The 16,686-nt window shown below is 33.8% G+C and overlaps 2 protein-coding genes across 4 annotated transcripts; both read right to left on the reverse strand.

Moving 5' to 3' along the window:
* Window positions 1-519: 519 nt before the first annotated feature.
* LOC111399361 (topless-related protein 1-like) lies at window positions 520-5,464 on the reverse strand. The gene is made up of 15 exons (XM_023026626.1): window positions 5,346-5,464; window positions 5,097-5,200; window positions 4,497-4,676; window positions 4,117-4,266; window positions 3,960-4,032; window positions 3,776-3,866; window positions 3,476-3,588; window positions 3,229-3,303; window positions 2,854-3,000; window positions 2,104-2,370; window positions 1,761-1,889; window positions 1,573-1,668; window positions 1,323-1,508; window positions 994-1,157; window positions 520-889 (listed from the first exon to the last, which is right to left on the reverse strand). The coding sequence occupies exons 2-15, from the start codon at window positions 5,174-5,176 to the stop codon at window positions 763-765; spliced, it is 1,878 nt and encodes a 625-aa protein (XP_022882394.1). The 5' UTR covers window positions 5,177-5,200; window positions 5,346-5,464; the 3' UTR covers window positions 520-762.
* A 3,050-nt stretch (window positions 5,465-8,514) lies between these two features.
* Window positions 8,515-13,860, reverse strand: LOC111399362 (topless-related protein 4-like). Of its 3 annotated transcripts, none has more exons than XM_023026628.1 (15): window positions 13,539-13,860; window positions 12,928-13,107; window positions 12,631-12,771; window positions 12,444-12,549; window positions 12,196-12,349; window positions 11,961-12,070; window positions 11,728-11,832; window positions 11,358-11,504; window positions 10,558-10,668; window positions 10,282-10,461; window positions 9,938-10,066; window positions 9,760-9,855; window positions 9,486-9,674; window positions 9,155-9,324; window positions 8,515-9,017 (listed from the first exon to the last, which is right to left on the reverse strand). In XM_023026628.1, the coding sequence occupies exons 1-15, from the start codon at window positions 13,616-13,618 to the stop codon at window positions 8,891-8,893; spliced, it is 2,025 nt and encodes a 674-aa protein (XP_022882396.1). In that variant the 5' UTR covers window positions 13,619-13,860; the 3' UTR covers window positions 8,515-8,890. The 3 variants fall into 3 exon arrangements, with proteins under 3 accessions (XP_022882396.1, XP_022882395.1, XP_022882397.1); XM_023026627.1 differs by having other exon boundaries at window positions 11,961-12,073; XM_023026629.1 differs by lacking the exon at window positions 11,358-11,504 and having other exon boundaries at window positions 11,961-12,073.
* Between the last annotated feature and the right edge of the window lie 2,826 nt (window positions 13,861-16,686).

Here is a 16,686-nt window from a genome sequence, read left to right on the forward strand (position 1 = left end):
CTATCCTATCGTCGATGCATATCTTGATTGGGATGATATACGCATATTTATTTCTTTCTCAGGGACAATACTAGGATCAAAGGGAATAGAAGTGTACAATAACCGTAACATTAAATAGGGAATAAACGAGACGATACAATTGACAAATACGGTTTCATTCAGAGATCCTTGGAAGAAAGAAGAGATGATGTTATAACCTATATACCGACAATGACGTAGAGAAGATTAGCATGCCCTTGCTAATCCAACAAAATACTTTCATAATCCGATAAAAATGTAAAAATATAGAGAAGATCTTAGCATGGCCGTGGGCAAGGACGACACCCACAATTCAAGAAATGGTGAAGAAAACCATATACAAGCTCTATAGGAAGCACATATCAACATGTTTAATCTTCTCCAAATGAAGAGAAGGTATTATTGAAAAAAAAAAAAAAAAAATCAGTAACTTTCCAGGGTAAAAACCAATTATATACATGAAGATTGAGAGTACGTGAAAGGAAACAAAAGAAGAAGAAATATGAGGACTTCATCGGTCATCATTCAACTGTAACCACGGACCAAAATCCCCATTGTTCATTGTAAAGATAACTACCTCTAAACTAACTCTAAGAAACTGACATACAACTATATCAACAGATTTTGGAGCCTTTCCTCTAGAAGAAAAAGAATGGTTTAACAGTACAAAAGAGCGAGAATTTGTTAAATTGATATCATGGAGAGACCGCTGTGTATAAACCCAGCACCGTTTACTAGTGGAGGTTAGAGGTACCACTTGCCTTCTGACTCTAGTGGCTCAAGTACATAGACACCACCATCAGAAAGTCCTACTGCAAATTGATTAGGCTTGGAAGGGTGCGCCGCAATAACTAAGGGATAGGCCTGTAAGCTGCAAAATCATATTACAAGATAATTACTTATAGTTAATCACGAACAGTTTTCTGATGATTGAATTCATTAAAATCAAATCCAAGAAATTTCAATGGTACGCACCTTGGATTGGCAAGTAAGTATAGAGAGGGATTGATTCGACATCTCAAACGCAGTGATGCAGCTGTAAGAACGCTTATACTTCCGCATTTAAAGCTGACATATATGGATTTGCTATCGCACGAATATGTAGCATACGTGATAGAGACACTTGCTTTTAGTGGCCACTATTTAGATAAGGAAAAAAAGAAAGTAATTGAATCAGAAGCCAAGGCAGAAACTATATACATTGTGAAACTACTTAGGAAATCTCAAGCAATATTCAAGAAAAATATGTCCATATGTACAAGTAGACGATATTGGTTAAACAGCAATGCAACAATATGCTACACCTTCACACGCCAATCCAAATTAGCTACTTCTGCTTCATATATTACTAGCTGTGTCTCTTGGACTGCTAGCAAATGTGTTTGATCTTGGTGAAATTGAACAAGGGTAGCTGCAAGAGAAGCACCAGCTGGGCTCCGTAAGTATTCATTTGTTTGCTTCTCCCATGTATCAGTGCTCCAAACACACAGCTGGGGAAACAAAAACGGGTCAGTTTACACAATTGTGGAGGCATCTGAGACACAAGCTGCATACCTGAGAATCAGCTCCTGAAGATACAAGAACGTTAAGAATATTAGAGAAGGCAAGGCCTGTTATCCTTTTTTGGTGAGCTTTGAGCTCGGTTTTGACCTGTTACAAGGGAAACGCAATGATAACATGTCTTGACTCGTCAATATATTTGACTCAAAAATTTAAGCCAGAAGTTCACCACTATATACTACCTCATTAGCCTCGACATCATATATTTGGATAGATGAGTCATCCAAGCCAATTGCTATGATGTTATTGTTTTGGGGGTGAAATGCCAGAAATGTTACTGCCGATGAAGGGAACTTGAATGATTTCTTTGTCTGTAGATAGAACGAGAATGTTGTAACAAGCAAGTTAAGAAGGTAAACAAATTGAGTGCAACTCATGTATACGAAAGAGAATGAATTGTTCGGTCCAGAAATTCTCATATCATATTAAACACTTTCAATATATTTCTAACAATTATGACAAGAAAAGACTCTGATTCAACACCTACAGATAATGCAAGAGATGAGCAGAACAAAAGCTACTTACTTGGAAGGTCAACGTATTAAAATAGGAAATTTCCTGTCCTGACGCCGACACAACATAAGAATCATTGTTGGACAGAGCAAAGCATGGAACAGCATCTTCTGGATTCATGCCAGTCATCAATCTCGCAGTACAGCATTGAATGCAATTGGCAGGGAAGTTTCCCAACGAATTACTGTCATTTTCTGGCGATTTCCACATTTTATGCACGGCATTAACATATAAAGCTAGTATGGCGGATCCTGAATTGGTATACATCAATCTTGGAACCTGATAGATTGAGAGAATGAAATTTAGAAGGACCTCATTGAGTGAGAGTCAGAAGCAGAAACCGGAAATAAACAACAAGAAAGTTTTTAAGAAAATCCAGAGTTCCCTACAAAGATTTTTCAAAATTAAAGCAATAATATATTTTAACAAATAACTTCAATTTTTCTTCTTTTTTCTTTCGTGTTTTTTAGAAATACCTTAAGCTACACTGTGGCCTGTTGCTTTGACAAAACACAGAATTGCTTGAAACTTGAAAAGGATGAATTTTTTAATGTTGGAAATGGAACTGAATAAGTTTTATTTTCAAACAATCAATTTAAGAAGTTGAATCATTGTTATTCTAATTTCACTTCTGATTTCCCTCTATCCACATGACCATGCACAAAAAGTATGAGCTGTGCATTATGTCTCAGTATATGAGAGAGAGGCGGTAATGGACAATGTCTAGGCATTTTAAATGATCGAGGGCAGAGTAACTAATACTTTCACCGCCACCAAACTATCTGGAAGTCTCAGGAAATGACATTCTGATGGCTTATTCACTTCTATCAGTTTCTGCAACCTAGATTTCCCGGAGGAACCATCTGCAATTCTGGGCTTCCCGTCTACCATATTTTGCCTATCTTCATTCTACAAGAAATTGATCACAAAAGTGAATACTATATATTGTAAACCAAAAAAATGTCATAGTAGTGCAGGCAAGAACTATTATCATATGAGATATTATGCAATGCACCTAAGTTATGCACACCTAAAAAAAAAAAGTGCAAAATGCTATTCAATCATTGTGCTAAAGAAATTAATCAGAGGTTTGGAAACAGATATATCCATCTTAAAAGTTTGAATGCAGTAGTATACCACTGGAGAAACTCGATCCTCAATGCTTGATCCAGTACTAGCATTATCATCACCAGATATACTTAGCGGGGGAGACTGAAGATGCATAAAACTTTTCAGCAAAGATAAGCACAAACTATAAATCAATATGAGAGATCAAGGTATGCAATATGTCAAAGCTTTAAACTATAAGAACCAAGAAAGTATCCATTTCCTAGAAAGAGGCTAATAATGATAAAATGAGGAATTTAGGATGGAAAATCCTTACTTCATTTGACATTTCGGATGATCTTGTTTCATACAAGTCTAGTTCTGAGAGATCATTCTGGTTCTCCACAGCTGGTTTATTTGTAGGAGTTGTAGGATGCTTCAAATTATCTGCTAGAAATTAAGTTAGCATGGCGAAAGGGTGCAAGTCACAAATAGACAGGAGCAAGGTGGAGAAAGAACTATCCCCTTCCATTTTTATTAACATATATTTTCACACTTCAGATTAACATTTCAATCCAAGACATGTTTCACATTTTTAGTAACATGTCAATCCAAGAAACTTATAAAATATGAATACCAGAATTGTTTTGGGTATTGAAACCAGCAGAAGCTGAAGGGTGAGGATTTGAAGCTGAAGGTTGAGGAAGAGATGATGGATCTTGAAATGGCTTCACAAAAAAGATAAAAGTGAATATCACATCTCTTGACAGTTAAAATAACCCCCCAATGCATAAGCATATCTCTTGCCCATTTTAGCTTACAGGTGGGGATTCCACAGGCTTAGGAACAGAGTGTGAAGGTGAAACAGAAGCCAAATGGTGCTGCAAGTTCAAACTGCAGGTCAACACAGAAGAAAATGCCGATGTTTATCTCAGCCTGAAAGAAAACGCTGATATTACAAATAGTGAAGAAATAAACCTTAGTGTCCCTAATGCTGAGGGATCGAAGGTGGGGAATATCAGCTTATCACAGAACACGGGATTTTCTTCTATAAGCTTCTTAACATGAGCAAGCATTTCGCTCCTAGCATTGATTAGGTCTCCATACTTGGATACTTCCTTATCCTCTCTGCATGTCATTGTATAAAATCAGTATAAGCATCAATGAAAAATCCTGTGAGGAAGAAAAGCTAAGCCAAGTATTCAAAACACTCTTCATTATCATTAAAATGTCAAAGGCTTTAGCCCAATCCTTCCCACAATTATGCATTCAAAACTCAAAAGCATATGAATTCATGAGAGTATGAATACTAATACAAAACTGACAAAATATTCTATGAGATCAAGAAACAAACTCACCTGTCCAGGACCTCTAAGCACTTGTGTTCTTGGATCGCATTAAAGATTTTCTTGGAATTTGTGTTCTCATCAGGCCTTGTGAACCCAGATAAGTAATTTTCCACCTCATCCCAATCCCCATTAGTTACCCTCTCCTCGAAATAGGGCATACTGAAGAAGATTCCTGATTCTTGTTCCAATCTTAAATCACCATAAAGAACTCAACCATTAATTCACCAATTACATGAAAGATCCCCAAATATCAACAATATTCAACCAAAAAACATCATTATTATAAACATATCTTGAATTTTTGAACACCCATGTTTCTTTGGTGAATTAATTATGCTAATTAGACGGTAAAGAATCATAAATAGATCTTAAAAAGAATCTATTAATCTAAACGTAATTATTAATTTTCCCAATTTTCTCAGCAATCAAAACAACGAAAAATTCCAAAACATGAGAATGAAAGTAAAATAAAATATAGGAAAACAGTCTAAATTTATCTAACCCTACTGTTTACATCTAAAATTAATAATTAAATTCCCCAATTTCTTAACATTCAGAACTCCAAAAAATCCCAAAAATAACGTTAAAAATTAAAAATTGAATCCTTACTTGTGAGCAGCTCCTGTGAAATTCTTTTTATCAAGAAACTGAAGTATCAAAAACAACAGATCTTTTTCCAAAGACGACATGCTCGCTTCCCCTCAATAAAAAACCTGCCAAAAAGAATAAGAAAACCCACTAAGCTGAAAGATCAATTCTACCTATACATACACGCATGCATGCAAGCTTCCTATCTGCGTATCTTTGTTTACATATATACATATGTGAAAGTGTCTATACAGAGAGAGGGGTTTGTACCTTGAATGACTGAGGAAAGAAAGAGGACAACTCGGAGGGTTTTTCTGTAGAGAGAGAAAGGAACACTGTATGTTTACTGGAGTTTCTCCTGCAGAGTCAGAGTTTAGAGTGAGAGAGAAAAAGGAAATAGTGGGAAATGGTTAGAATGTTGATAAGTCGGTAATATAAGCACATTTGAATAGTTTTGATAAGTTGTATGCTGTATCGAATTCTGTATGCTGCTCACATGTTTAGAAAATTAACATGCACAAACTGGATGCTCAAGCCTATGGCCCACAAAAAGGTAATAGGCAACGTGTGTAATTGTTGTAGAGAAGGCAAAAACGGAAATTAAGTGGAAAAGAAACGTGACAGCACACATCATCCACAGTGGTTGCTTTTGGCTGCTGATTATATAATCAATAAACAACCTTTTTTTAATAAACTTACATTTTTTTTTTTTTTTTTCTCTCGGAGCATAGTCTAATAGTGCAAAGAACAGGAGTAAAATTATTTTACGCCTTGCTGACAGCCGCAGTATGGGGGTTTAATTCTTGAGACATGAAAATGAACTTCTTGTAGGCGCAGTATACAGACAACTTTTGTTCTCTGACCTATTAGGACATATCTCGTGATTTACCTTTCTCACAAAACTTTAGGGACAAAACAGTGGAGCCCCCAAAGTTGGGGTTCAACCTTTAATAAACAACTGTTCCATAAAATGGTAAAAAATAAATTGCAGTGAAGTCAATCAGGCAATTAGAATTGTTTTTGCATAATTACAATTTTGCCCATCTCCATTTGCAGACAAGTGTTACTGAAAGGGTAAATAGACTTTGTTGATATAGCCACTATTTTGTTGACTTTAGTACCTTTGATTGTTGCCATAGTTGACCACAGGTTCCGCGTGATTGGATAAAGAATAACATTATTCGTACATAATTTTTTATATATTAAGATGTTTTACACTCATATGAGTTGGGACGTGTGGTGTCCCACACTCACATGGGATGGGATCGCGCATCCCAATCCATGTGAGTATGAGACACTTTGATGTACAAAAAATTATATACATCAAGGAAAACTCTTGGATAAAATACTCTCTCCTTTTTTTTTGTCGTCTAAAATAGTGCGGCCAAACATGCCCTATAGGCTATATAACAATTGGATAACTCCGTCTCCATCCACGAAAGAAAACATGTTTGCCCCCACACAAAAGCTAAGAAAATTTAATGTTTGGTTGTGAAATTATGTACATCAAGCAAAACCCTTGGATAAAAACATTCTCCCTCCTTTTTTTTTTTTTTTTGTCGTCTAAAATAGTGCGGCCAAACATGCCCTATAGGCTATATAACAATTGGATAACTCCGTCTCCATCCACGAAAGAAAACATGTTTGCCACACACAAAAAGCTAAGAAAATTTAATGTTTGGTTGTGAAATTATATACATCAAGCAAAACCCTTGGATAAAAACACTCTCTCTCCTTTTTTTTGTCGTCTAAAATAGTGCGGCCAAACATGCCCTATAGGCTATATAACAATTGGATAACTCCGTCTCCATCCACGAAAGAAAATATGTCTGCCACACACAAAAAGCTAAGAAAATTTTAATGTTAGAAGAATGTTTTTTTAAAAGAAAACTGACACTAGGATCCATTTGGCAGAAAAGTCAAAAGTTGTTTTTGAGGTTAAGTAGCCACTTTTAAACATGTTTGAATAAATTTTGGGAAGTGCTTTGATCGGATTCTGGAGAAAAGCTTTTAGACAAAATTGATCGAATATAACTTTCTCATGAAACTTCTCTATACAAGAAACAAAAGCAAAAGCTTGTCAAACGAATCTTAAGACAATTTCCTCATTAATTTTGAGCTTAAATTGACGAACAAAGATCATAATGTACAATGCAATCATTTAACCAAATGAAATGGCAATTCGTGAGTGGTTAGATACTCACAAATTACTGATTTCGTGCTTGTTGAATATTTGTATGGAGTGTTTGTTGCTAACAGGTGGAATCTAGATAGTAATCATAGTTTAGGAATATAATCTCAACCACTAGTCCCAATAAAAGACATTGCACTACTCGTGACACATAGGAAAAAATTACCTACATTGTTTCGAAAATTTAGTCTCAAGTAATCAGGTTATATTTGTCACAAATACTTAGAAGACAATCTAACGAAGAAGAAGGCTACCTACAATGTAAAATAAAAACTACCTTTAAAAATCAAACAAAAGATTCCTTTTTTTTATTTTTTTTATAAAGGGAGACTAAAAAAAATACACATACTAAATGTGTTGAAGAAGCAGAAAAATAACTATGGGCAATGTTCTGCCAAGCTATGCCTTGACGATTAATTTGAAGTGTAGATTTTTAGTGAATTTATTATTCTAGTTGAAGTTTGGAGGTTGGGACACTCTCACGTATCGAGATAGTCACTTCTGTTGATGAAATCCAAAATATACTTGAGTGGAAAAGCAATCAATAATGTGTAAACATCTTTACAATAAATACTCTGATGAGTGATTGAAAAATAAGCTTAGGGGTGTGCATCTCATGAGAAAAGAAAGGAAAATTTTAATATTGAAATTCGAGAAAATAACCAACCTAAAGGTCTATGATGATTAGGTCGATTATGCGTACACAAACATTGATTGGCCATGGATTAAGAATAAAATTGGTTTTTGTATCATTACTTATGAGATTTTTATGAATTGCTCAAACATTATCAATACTTGAGGAAAATACGTCAAGTTATTCAGTTCATTGATTTTTATTGGAGGTTTTCTTGTGTATTTTAATTATAGGTAAATTTCAACTTTAATGCAATTGTCAAGAAAATACAAACTTGGAGCTTAATTGGAGTTAATTTTGATCTTCGTATTCGAATATGTATTTTCTAAATCTCAGATTGATATTAAAATGGCTGATTGTAGAGGGATTCGAAGTCCTAGTAATTTTCATAACGCTTCCCATAATTTATCTAAATCAGTTAATTTTGACATAGATTTTAGATTGTCAATATAAAACACTTTAAAGATCTTGCTATTTGAGTGAAGTTAGGTTTAACTAATATATTTAGTCCGTGCACCAACAATACTTCACTCATTCTTTATTATTTGACTACGACACCGTGCACTTGCAGGATTTTAGCAAACAGAAAGCACATATCAAAATGCTTAATCTTCTCCAAATGAAAGAGATGGTAATATTGAAAATATCAGTAACTTTTAAGGGTACAAACTAATTACATACATGAAGTTTCATGGAAGGAAAAAAGTTAGAAGGAGGAGAAGAAATTTGAGGCAGAAGCTATGCCCAATCTACCTTGCTGACTCCTTGAAGGACTTTGAATGACCTTCATCGATCATCATTTTACTGTAACAATAACTACCAACTTGACCCCAACCTCTAAACTAACTCCTAAGAAACTGACCTACAGCTATATCGACAGCTTTTGGAGCCTTTCCTCTGGAAGAAAAAGAATGGTAACAGTGCAAAAGCACAAGAATATGTCGTGATATCATGGAGAGGCTGCTGAGTATAAACCTATCACCTTCGAGGTTAGGGATACCACTTGCCTTCTGATTCTAGTGGCTCTAGTAGATAAACACCACAATCAGTAAGTCCGACTGCAAATTGATTAGGCTTGGAAGGGTGCGCTGCAACAACTAAGGGATAGGCCCGTAAGCTGCAAAATGGTAATACAAAATAATTAGTATGGCGAAGAAAATGTACTTACAGATAATCACGAACAGTTTTCTGGTAATTGCATTCATTCATTGTAACTTGATTAAAAACAAATTCAAGAAATTTCAGTAGAGGCACCTTGGATTGGTAGGTAGGTATAAAGAGGGATTAATTCGACATCTCAAATCAAGTGATGACGCAGAAAGAACACTTATTCTTCCACATTCAAAGCTGACATATATGGATTTGCTATCGCAAGAATATGTAGCATATGTGATTGAGCCACTTGCTTGTAGTGGTAGCACCCACTATTTAGATTATGAAAATAAGAAAGAAATTGCATCAGAAGCCAAGGCAGGAACTATATTCGTAGTCAAAATACTTAGGAGTTCTCAAGCAATAACTCGAGAAAAATGTCATCTACAAGTAGATGATATTGGTGACAAACAAATGCAACTATACACTACACCTTCATATGCCGTTTCAAAGCAGGTACTTCATAGATTACTATCTGTGTCTCTTGGACTGCTAGTAAACATGTTTGATCATGGTGAAATTGAACACGGGTATCTGCAAGAGAAGCACCAGAGCGACCAGCTGGGCTTTGCAAGTATTCATTTGTTTGCTTCTCCCATGTATCAGTGCTCCAAACACACAGCTGGGTAAACAAAAACGGGTCAGTTTCCTCTAATAGGAACTTTAGTTTACCAATTGTAGAAGTATCTGAGACACAAGCTGTTCACCTGAGAATCAGCTCCTGAAGATACAAGCACATTAAGAATATTAGAGAAGGCAAGGCCAGTTATCCTTTCCTGATGAGCTTTGAGCTTGGTTTTGACCTGTTGCAAAGTTAACGCAGTGATAAATTCGATTGACTCGTTAAGATGTTTGACTCAAATTTAAGCCAGAAGCTTACTATACCTCATTAAATGTGGCATCATATATTTGAATAGATGAATCATCGCTGCCAATTGCTATGATGTTATTGTCTCGGGGGTGAAGTGCCAAAAATGTTGCTGCAGGTGGAGGAGACATGATTGTTTTTATTGTCTGTTGGTAGAACAAAAATGTTATAACAAGCAAGTTAGGAGGGGAACCACATTGAGTGCAACTCGTGTCTACGAAAGAGAATAAATTGTTTGGTCCAGAAATTCTCATCTCATATCAAACTGTTTTCAATATGTTTTAACAAATTATGAGAAACAAAAACTCTATATGATCCAACATTTTAAATGCATGAGATTAGCAGAACAAAAGCCACTTACTTTGAACGTCCCCATATTAAAAAAGGAAATTTCCCCTCCTGACACCGACATAAGATACTGATCATTATTGGACAGAGCAAAGCAATGAAAAGCATATTCCGGATTCATGCCACTAGTCTCATTGGTCATCATTGTCCCACTACGAGGTTGCCATAATTGAGGCACTAACCTTGCTCTTGCCTATAAGAATTGAATTGCGTTAAGAAGATACTGCTGGTTTTACGAGAAATAATGGAATCTGGGAAGGTTTCCAGTGTAATAATGGTACTGATATACCTTCCCCATTGAATTACTGTCATTCTCTGGCCATTTCCAGAGTTTATGTACAGCATTAACATATAGAGCCAGTATGGCAGATCCTGAATTGGTATACATCAATCTTGAAACCTGATAAATTGAAAATAAAATTTAGAAGGGCCTCATTAAGTGAGCGTCAGAAGCACAAACCAGAAATAAATGTTGAAACTATAAGAAAGTTTTTAAAGAAAACTAGAGTTAGCTGCAAGAATTGTCAAGGTAAAGAAAATAATATTCTTTTAACAAATAACTTCAAAGCTTCTTCTTTGTCTTGCATGTTTTTCAGCAGTACCTTAAGCTAACTGGTGGCCTGTTGCTTAGACAAAGCACAGAGTTGATAGAAACTTGAATGTGGTGAATTTTTAATGTTGGAAATGGAACTGAATAAATTATGAGTATTACGATTTAGAATGACTGGTGTTCAACACAATTCTAGGCGGCTGTACTTGTATCATTAAATTATATGTTTAATTAAAAACAAGGATTTATGGCTCATTTGAAAGGACATATGAAATGCTGTACCTAAATTGGTGTTCAATACCATTGGTGCTAGATAGTATTATTCATTATGTTATTAAACAATCAATTTAGGAAGTTGAATCTCTTTTATTCTAATTTCGTATAAAACGTTTTGAGTTCTCTCTATCCACATGACCATGCACATAAATTCTGAGCTATGCGTTATGCCTCAGTATATGAGAGGGGGGATCGCCAAATTAATATCTGGGCAAAAATCTATCGATGTACTTTAAATGACCGAGAACAGAGTTAACTAATACCCTCATCGCCACCAAACTATCTGGAAGTCTCAGTATACGACATTTTGATGGCTCATTTGCATCTATCAGTTCCCGCGATCTAGATTTCACAGAGGACTCACCTGCAATTGTAGGCTTCCCATCTTTCAAATTTTGCCTATTTTCATTCTACATGAAATTGATCACAAAAGTGAAGATTATATAATGTAAACTGAATAGTCGTAGTAGTGCAGACAAGAACTATTATCTTATGAAATATTATGCAATGCACCTATGTTATGCACGCCTAAATAAAAAATATGCCAAATTGCTATTCAACCATTGTGTCAAAGAAATTAATCAGATGTTTGGAAACAGAGATATCCATCTTAAAAGTTTGAAAGCAGCGTACCATTGAAACTGTGGGTGCTACTGGAGAAACTCTATCCTCAATATTTGATCCAGAAGAAGCATTAACATCATCAATTGTACTTATCGCAGGAGTTGAAAGCATAAACTGTAAACCAACATGACAGACCAAGGTGTACAATATGTCGAAGCTTTAAACTATAAGAACCAAGAAAGTATCTATTTCTAGAAAGAGGCCAACACGAATATGAGGAATTTAGGATGGTAAATCCATACTTCATTAGACATTTCCAATCGTTTTGTTCCCTTCAAGAGTAGTTCAGAGTGATCGTTTTGGATGTCTACAGCTGGTTTATTTTTAGGAGTTGTAGGATGCTTCAAAACATCTGCTAGAAATTAAGTTAGTAACAAACAGACAGGGGGAGGTGGGGCAAATAACTATCTTTTTACATTTTTATCAACATACGCTTCCACGCTTTAGACTAATGGAAAAGTTAGAATTTATGAATACCAGAATTGTTTTGGGTGTTGAAACCAATTGGACATGCAGAAGCTGAAGGGTGAGGAACTGAAGATGGATAACTAGCTGAAGGTTGGGGAGCCGATGGTGCATTAGTCACACATCCCAAGGGAGAAGTTGGCAGAGGACCTTGAGCTCGAAATGGCTTCACAAAAAGGATAAAAATTCAATTTCTTATCTCATCATTAAAACAACCCCAATGCATAAGCATTTTTCTTGCCTATTTTAGCTAAGCTTACAGTTGGGAATTCCGCAGGCTTAGGAACAGCACCCTGAAGCAGACTAGTTATGGCACTAGTGGACTGTGAAGTTGGAACAGCAGCCAAATGATTCTGCAAGTTCAAACTGAAAGCCAACACAGAAAAATGCCGATATATATGTCAACCTGAAAGAAAATGCTGATTTACAAATACGGAAGAAATAAACCTTAGTCTCAATGTTGAGGGATTGAAGATGGGGAGCTTCAGCTTATCACGAAACACAGGGTTTGCTTCTATAAGCTTCTTAACATAGGCAAACATATAGCCCCTAGCGTTAATTAGCTCTCTGGATACTTTCTCATCCTCCCTGCACGTCATTGTATCAAATCAACATTCTTGAAGATAAATCAATGCAAACTCCCATAAATGATAAAGATATAATGACTACCAAGAAAAGTACTACTACTCTCTCACCTGATATTTTCAAGAAAGTTAATTCGAGTTAAATATTGAAGTAAATCACCTGTCCTGGGCTTCTAAGTTCTTATGATGTTGGATCACTGTGAAGATATTCGTGGAATTTGTGTTATCCTTAAGCTTTGTGAACCCAGATAAGTAATTTTCCACCTCATCCCAATCCCCATTGGTTACCCTGTCCTGGAAATAGGGCATACTGAAGAAGATTCCTGACTCTTGTTCCAATCTTAGATCACCACAAAGAATTCAACCATTAATTCACCAATTATACAAAGGATTTCCCAATATATCAACAATATTCAACAGAAAAATATGTAATTATTATAAACAAATCTTGAATTTTTGAAAACCCATGTTTCTTTAGTGAATTAATTAAGCTAAAGAATCATACAATAGATCCTATTAAGAATCTTTTAATCCAAAAATAATTATTGATTTCCCCATTATCTCAACAATCAGGAAACTTAAAATATCCAAAAATGAGAATGAAAGTAAAATTAAATATAGAAAATCGAATCCTTATTTGTTAACAGTCTGAATTTATCTAACCCAACTGTTTTGATCTATAATTAATAATCAATTTCCTCATTTTCTTAACAATCAAAAAACTAAAAAAATCCCCAAAATAATGTTCGATATTGAAATTTGAATCCTTACGTGTGAACAGTTCTTTTGAAATTCTTTTCATGAAGAAACTGATGTATCGAAAACAACAGATCTTTTTCCAAAGACGACATGCTCGCTTACGCTCAATAACCAACCCTGCCTAAAAAGAAATGAAAATCCACAAAGATGAAATCTCCATTCCACCTATACATGCATGCATACAAGCTTCCTCTCTACGTGGGTTTGTACCTTGAATGAATGAGGAGAGAGAGGACAACTCGGAGGGTTTTTCTGTAGAGAGAGAAAGGAAAGGAACACTGTATGTTTACTGGAGTTTCTCCTGCTGGAGCTTTAGAGTTTAGAGTGAGAGAGAAAAAAGAAATAGTGGGAAATGATAAGACCGTTGATAAGTTTGTAATATAAGCATATTGAATATTTTTGATAAGTTGAATGCTTTGCTGTATTGAATTCTGTTAAGTTAGTTATAAGCTTTTAAGCTCATATAAAACGGTTTAAGTAAATATATTAAGAGCCTGTTTGATAGTGATTACAAGAATCAATTTTTCGACTATTAGAGTGAAAGTGGGTTCCATGTGTGAGTAAAAAAATCAAAAATGACGGCTGAAAAAGTGAAATAACGATAAAAAAAATTGATTTTTTGAGATGAAAATTGCTACCAAACGAGGCTAAGGCTCGTTTTGTCAAGGTTAAAAAGTAAAAAGTTGCTTATAGACCTAATAGGTTGCTTTTAAACATATTGGTGTTTGATAGTCATTTTTATGTAAATATGCATTTTAGAATAGTAAATTGATATGAAATGTGTGGTTGAAAAATAAGGAAAAGTTTTTTATTTACGTGTAATATTATTTTAATAAAAAATATGCAGTTAAAAAGAAGAAAGAGAAAAATGCAATTTGAAAAAAATAGTTACCAAATGGGGCCTTGGATAATTTTTAAAAGTGTAAATGTAACCATTTGTTAAGACTTTTGAAAAGTTAAATTTTGTTTTAAAAATAATAAGTTACTTTTTTGAGCATGTTCGGATTATATTCTGAAAGTATTTTGTCTGGTTAAGAGAACTTTTAGAAAAAGTTGACTTAAAGTAATTTTCTAAAAAAATACTTCTACAAGAAGTAAAATTAGGAAAAAAAAAATAAAATGAAAGTCCAGCCAAATGAGCTATATGATAGCTTCATAAAAAAGTGCTTCTACGAAAAACAGAAGCAAAAATGTAAACCATGCCAAATGGATCCTATAACTATGAGTAGGTTGCACATTATTAAGGTTGGCAACGGTTCGGTTCGAAAAAAACCATCACCGAATCACCAATTTTTTGGTTATATCATAACCGTACCATAACCAAGGAAGTCGGGTCGGTTCGTATTTCGATTTGGCTTGGTTCGGACAATTAATAACCACAAATAGGAGCAAATCCAGGATTTTGACCCAACTAGAGCAATCGTTAATCGTCAACAATCAACATGCGTATAGCGATATCATTTAATAATATCAAACTAAATAATATTAAAATTTATTCTATCTATATGTAAATACACTAAAATGTAAAAAACGTATATTTATTTCAAGTTACAGTACAATACAATTCGAAATAACATAAAATAAATGATACATGAGACTTTTTGTGTTATCAATGCTCAATAAAACGTTTGCTTGACTAGAAGTAATTACGAGATTAAATGCACCACTACAAAAATTAGGTTGGGACATCAATTGAAAACATAATTTCACAATTTGTATTAGAATTAAAATTAATTTTAAAATATAATTAAAATTTCAATTTTCAATTCTCCGCACCAATTTATCACAAATTATAAATTCTCCAATTTCTCATTTTTAATTTTCACAAATCACATAATCACACACAATACTCAAATTAATCTTTAATATCACAATTCACAGTTAATATATTCTTAAATTCTCATTTAACACATAAATAAATAAAAAATACTAAGTCAATTTAACAAACAATATTTCAAATGAAAATGCAAACAATATCTCAATTCCCAAATATAAAATTCGAATTTAACAAACAATATTATCAACATAACAATATTAAACAATATTCTTGTCCCTTAATCCTCATGCATCGAACTTGATTCCTATTCAATAACTCGAAAGCTCCAACATCAATTCATATCCATTCATTGAAAGAATAATGGAAAGCTCAATTGTCTAATTTTTTTTAACGGGTACTTATAAAAAAAAATTAACGGGTAATCGGTTCGAGGGAGTTGACGACGTAAATACCATAACAGCCCTTCCCCAAACCAGATCATTAAAATCAAATATTATATCCACCACATTGCACCATTGGTTCGATTTTTTTCTCCCCATTCGATTTGATTAATTGTGATTTTCGATTTCGATGATTCGAGTTGACATCCCTACACATTATCACCAATTCTAAAAGGAAAATATAGGGGTTGCACCTTATCTTTTTTCATTTATTTATTTTCGAGATAATAGCAGTGTGATAAATTAGCAGTTACATCTTATGGTGATAAATTAGCTAAAAGATACAATGGAGAAATTAAGGGTGTGTTCGATTTTCTATTTTCAAGTTGTTTTTAGTTTTCGATTTGTAAAACATTCAAAACTTATTTGGTTTAATATTTTGGAATTGCATTTTCGAAAAGATTAAACTTATAACATAAACTTCAATATATATCTCTTTGAAAACATAAAAAACACGGTAAACAAATGTTTAAATAAAAATCTTTAAAAAAAATAAATTAAAAGCACTTCTAAACACTTAAATTTTAAAAAATTAAAAATTAAAAATTAATATTAGATTTTTCAAAAAAAAATTTGGATTTTTGACTTTACTCTGAATTTCATTTTAGGTCTTGTTTCTTTGAGGTGAAACGAAAATATTTTGCAGAACAAATAAAGGATACTAAACTAAAATAAAAAGATCAAGTATTAAATGTGAGGTACAACGACATGGTAATTATTGCTAACCTTCTTAAGGTTTATTTATTGCTCATATGGAGGGAAAATGGTATTTCAAAGTTTGGAGTGTAACTTCATTATGTTCACTTTATTGTTTGTGTTTGATGATTTTTTTTTCATATTAATCCAAAAATTTATAATAAAAAGAAAAAGAATTGAAAAATTAATAATAATAAAAAAGGAGAATTTACAAAAATGTCACAAAAAATGAAAGTTTCAAAAAAAA

The sequence above is a fragment of the Olea europaea genome, chromosome 9 (genome assembly GCF_002742605.1).
Source record: "Olea europaea var. sylvestris chromosome 9, O_europaea_v1, whole genome shotgun sequence".
In the NCBI taxonomy this organism is placed as follows: domain Eukaryota; kingdom Viridiplantae; phylum Streptophyta; class Magnoliopsida; order Lamiales; family Oleaceae; genus Olea; species Olea europaea.

Coding starts and splice junctions, on each gene's coding strand:
- LOC111399361 (XM_023026626.1), bottom strand. CDS start 5,176: ATGTCGTCTTTGGAAAAAGATCTGTTGTTTTTGATACTTCAGTTTCTT. Junction 1,669..1,760: donor ATGATGTCGAGGCTAATGAG/GTAGTATATAGT, acceptor CCCTTGTAACAG/GTCAAAACCGAGCTCAAAGC. Junction 1,509..1,572: donor CTTCAGGAGCTGATTCTCAG/GTATGCAGCTTG, acceptor TTGTTTCCCCAG/CTGTGTGTTTGGAGCACTGA.
- LOC111399362 (XM_023026627.1), bottom strand. CDS start 13,618: ATGTCGTCTTTGGAAAAAGATCTGTTGTTTTCGATACATCAGTTTCTT. Junction 12,074..12,195: donor CAACACCCAAAACAATTCTG/GTATTCATAAAT, acceptor CTTAATTTCTAG/CAGATGTTTTGAAGCATCCT. Junction 11,505..11,727: donor TAGCACCCACAGTTTCAATG/GTACGCTGCTTT, acceptor AATTTCATGTAG/AATGAAAATAGGCAAAATTT.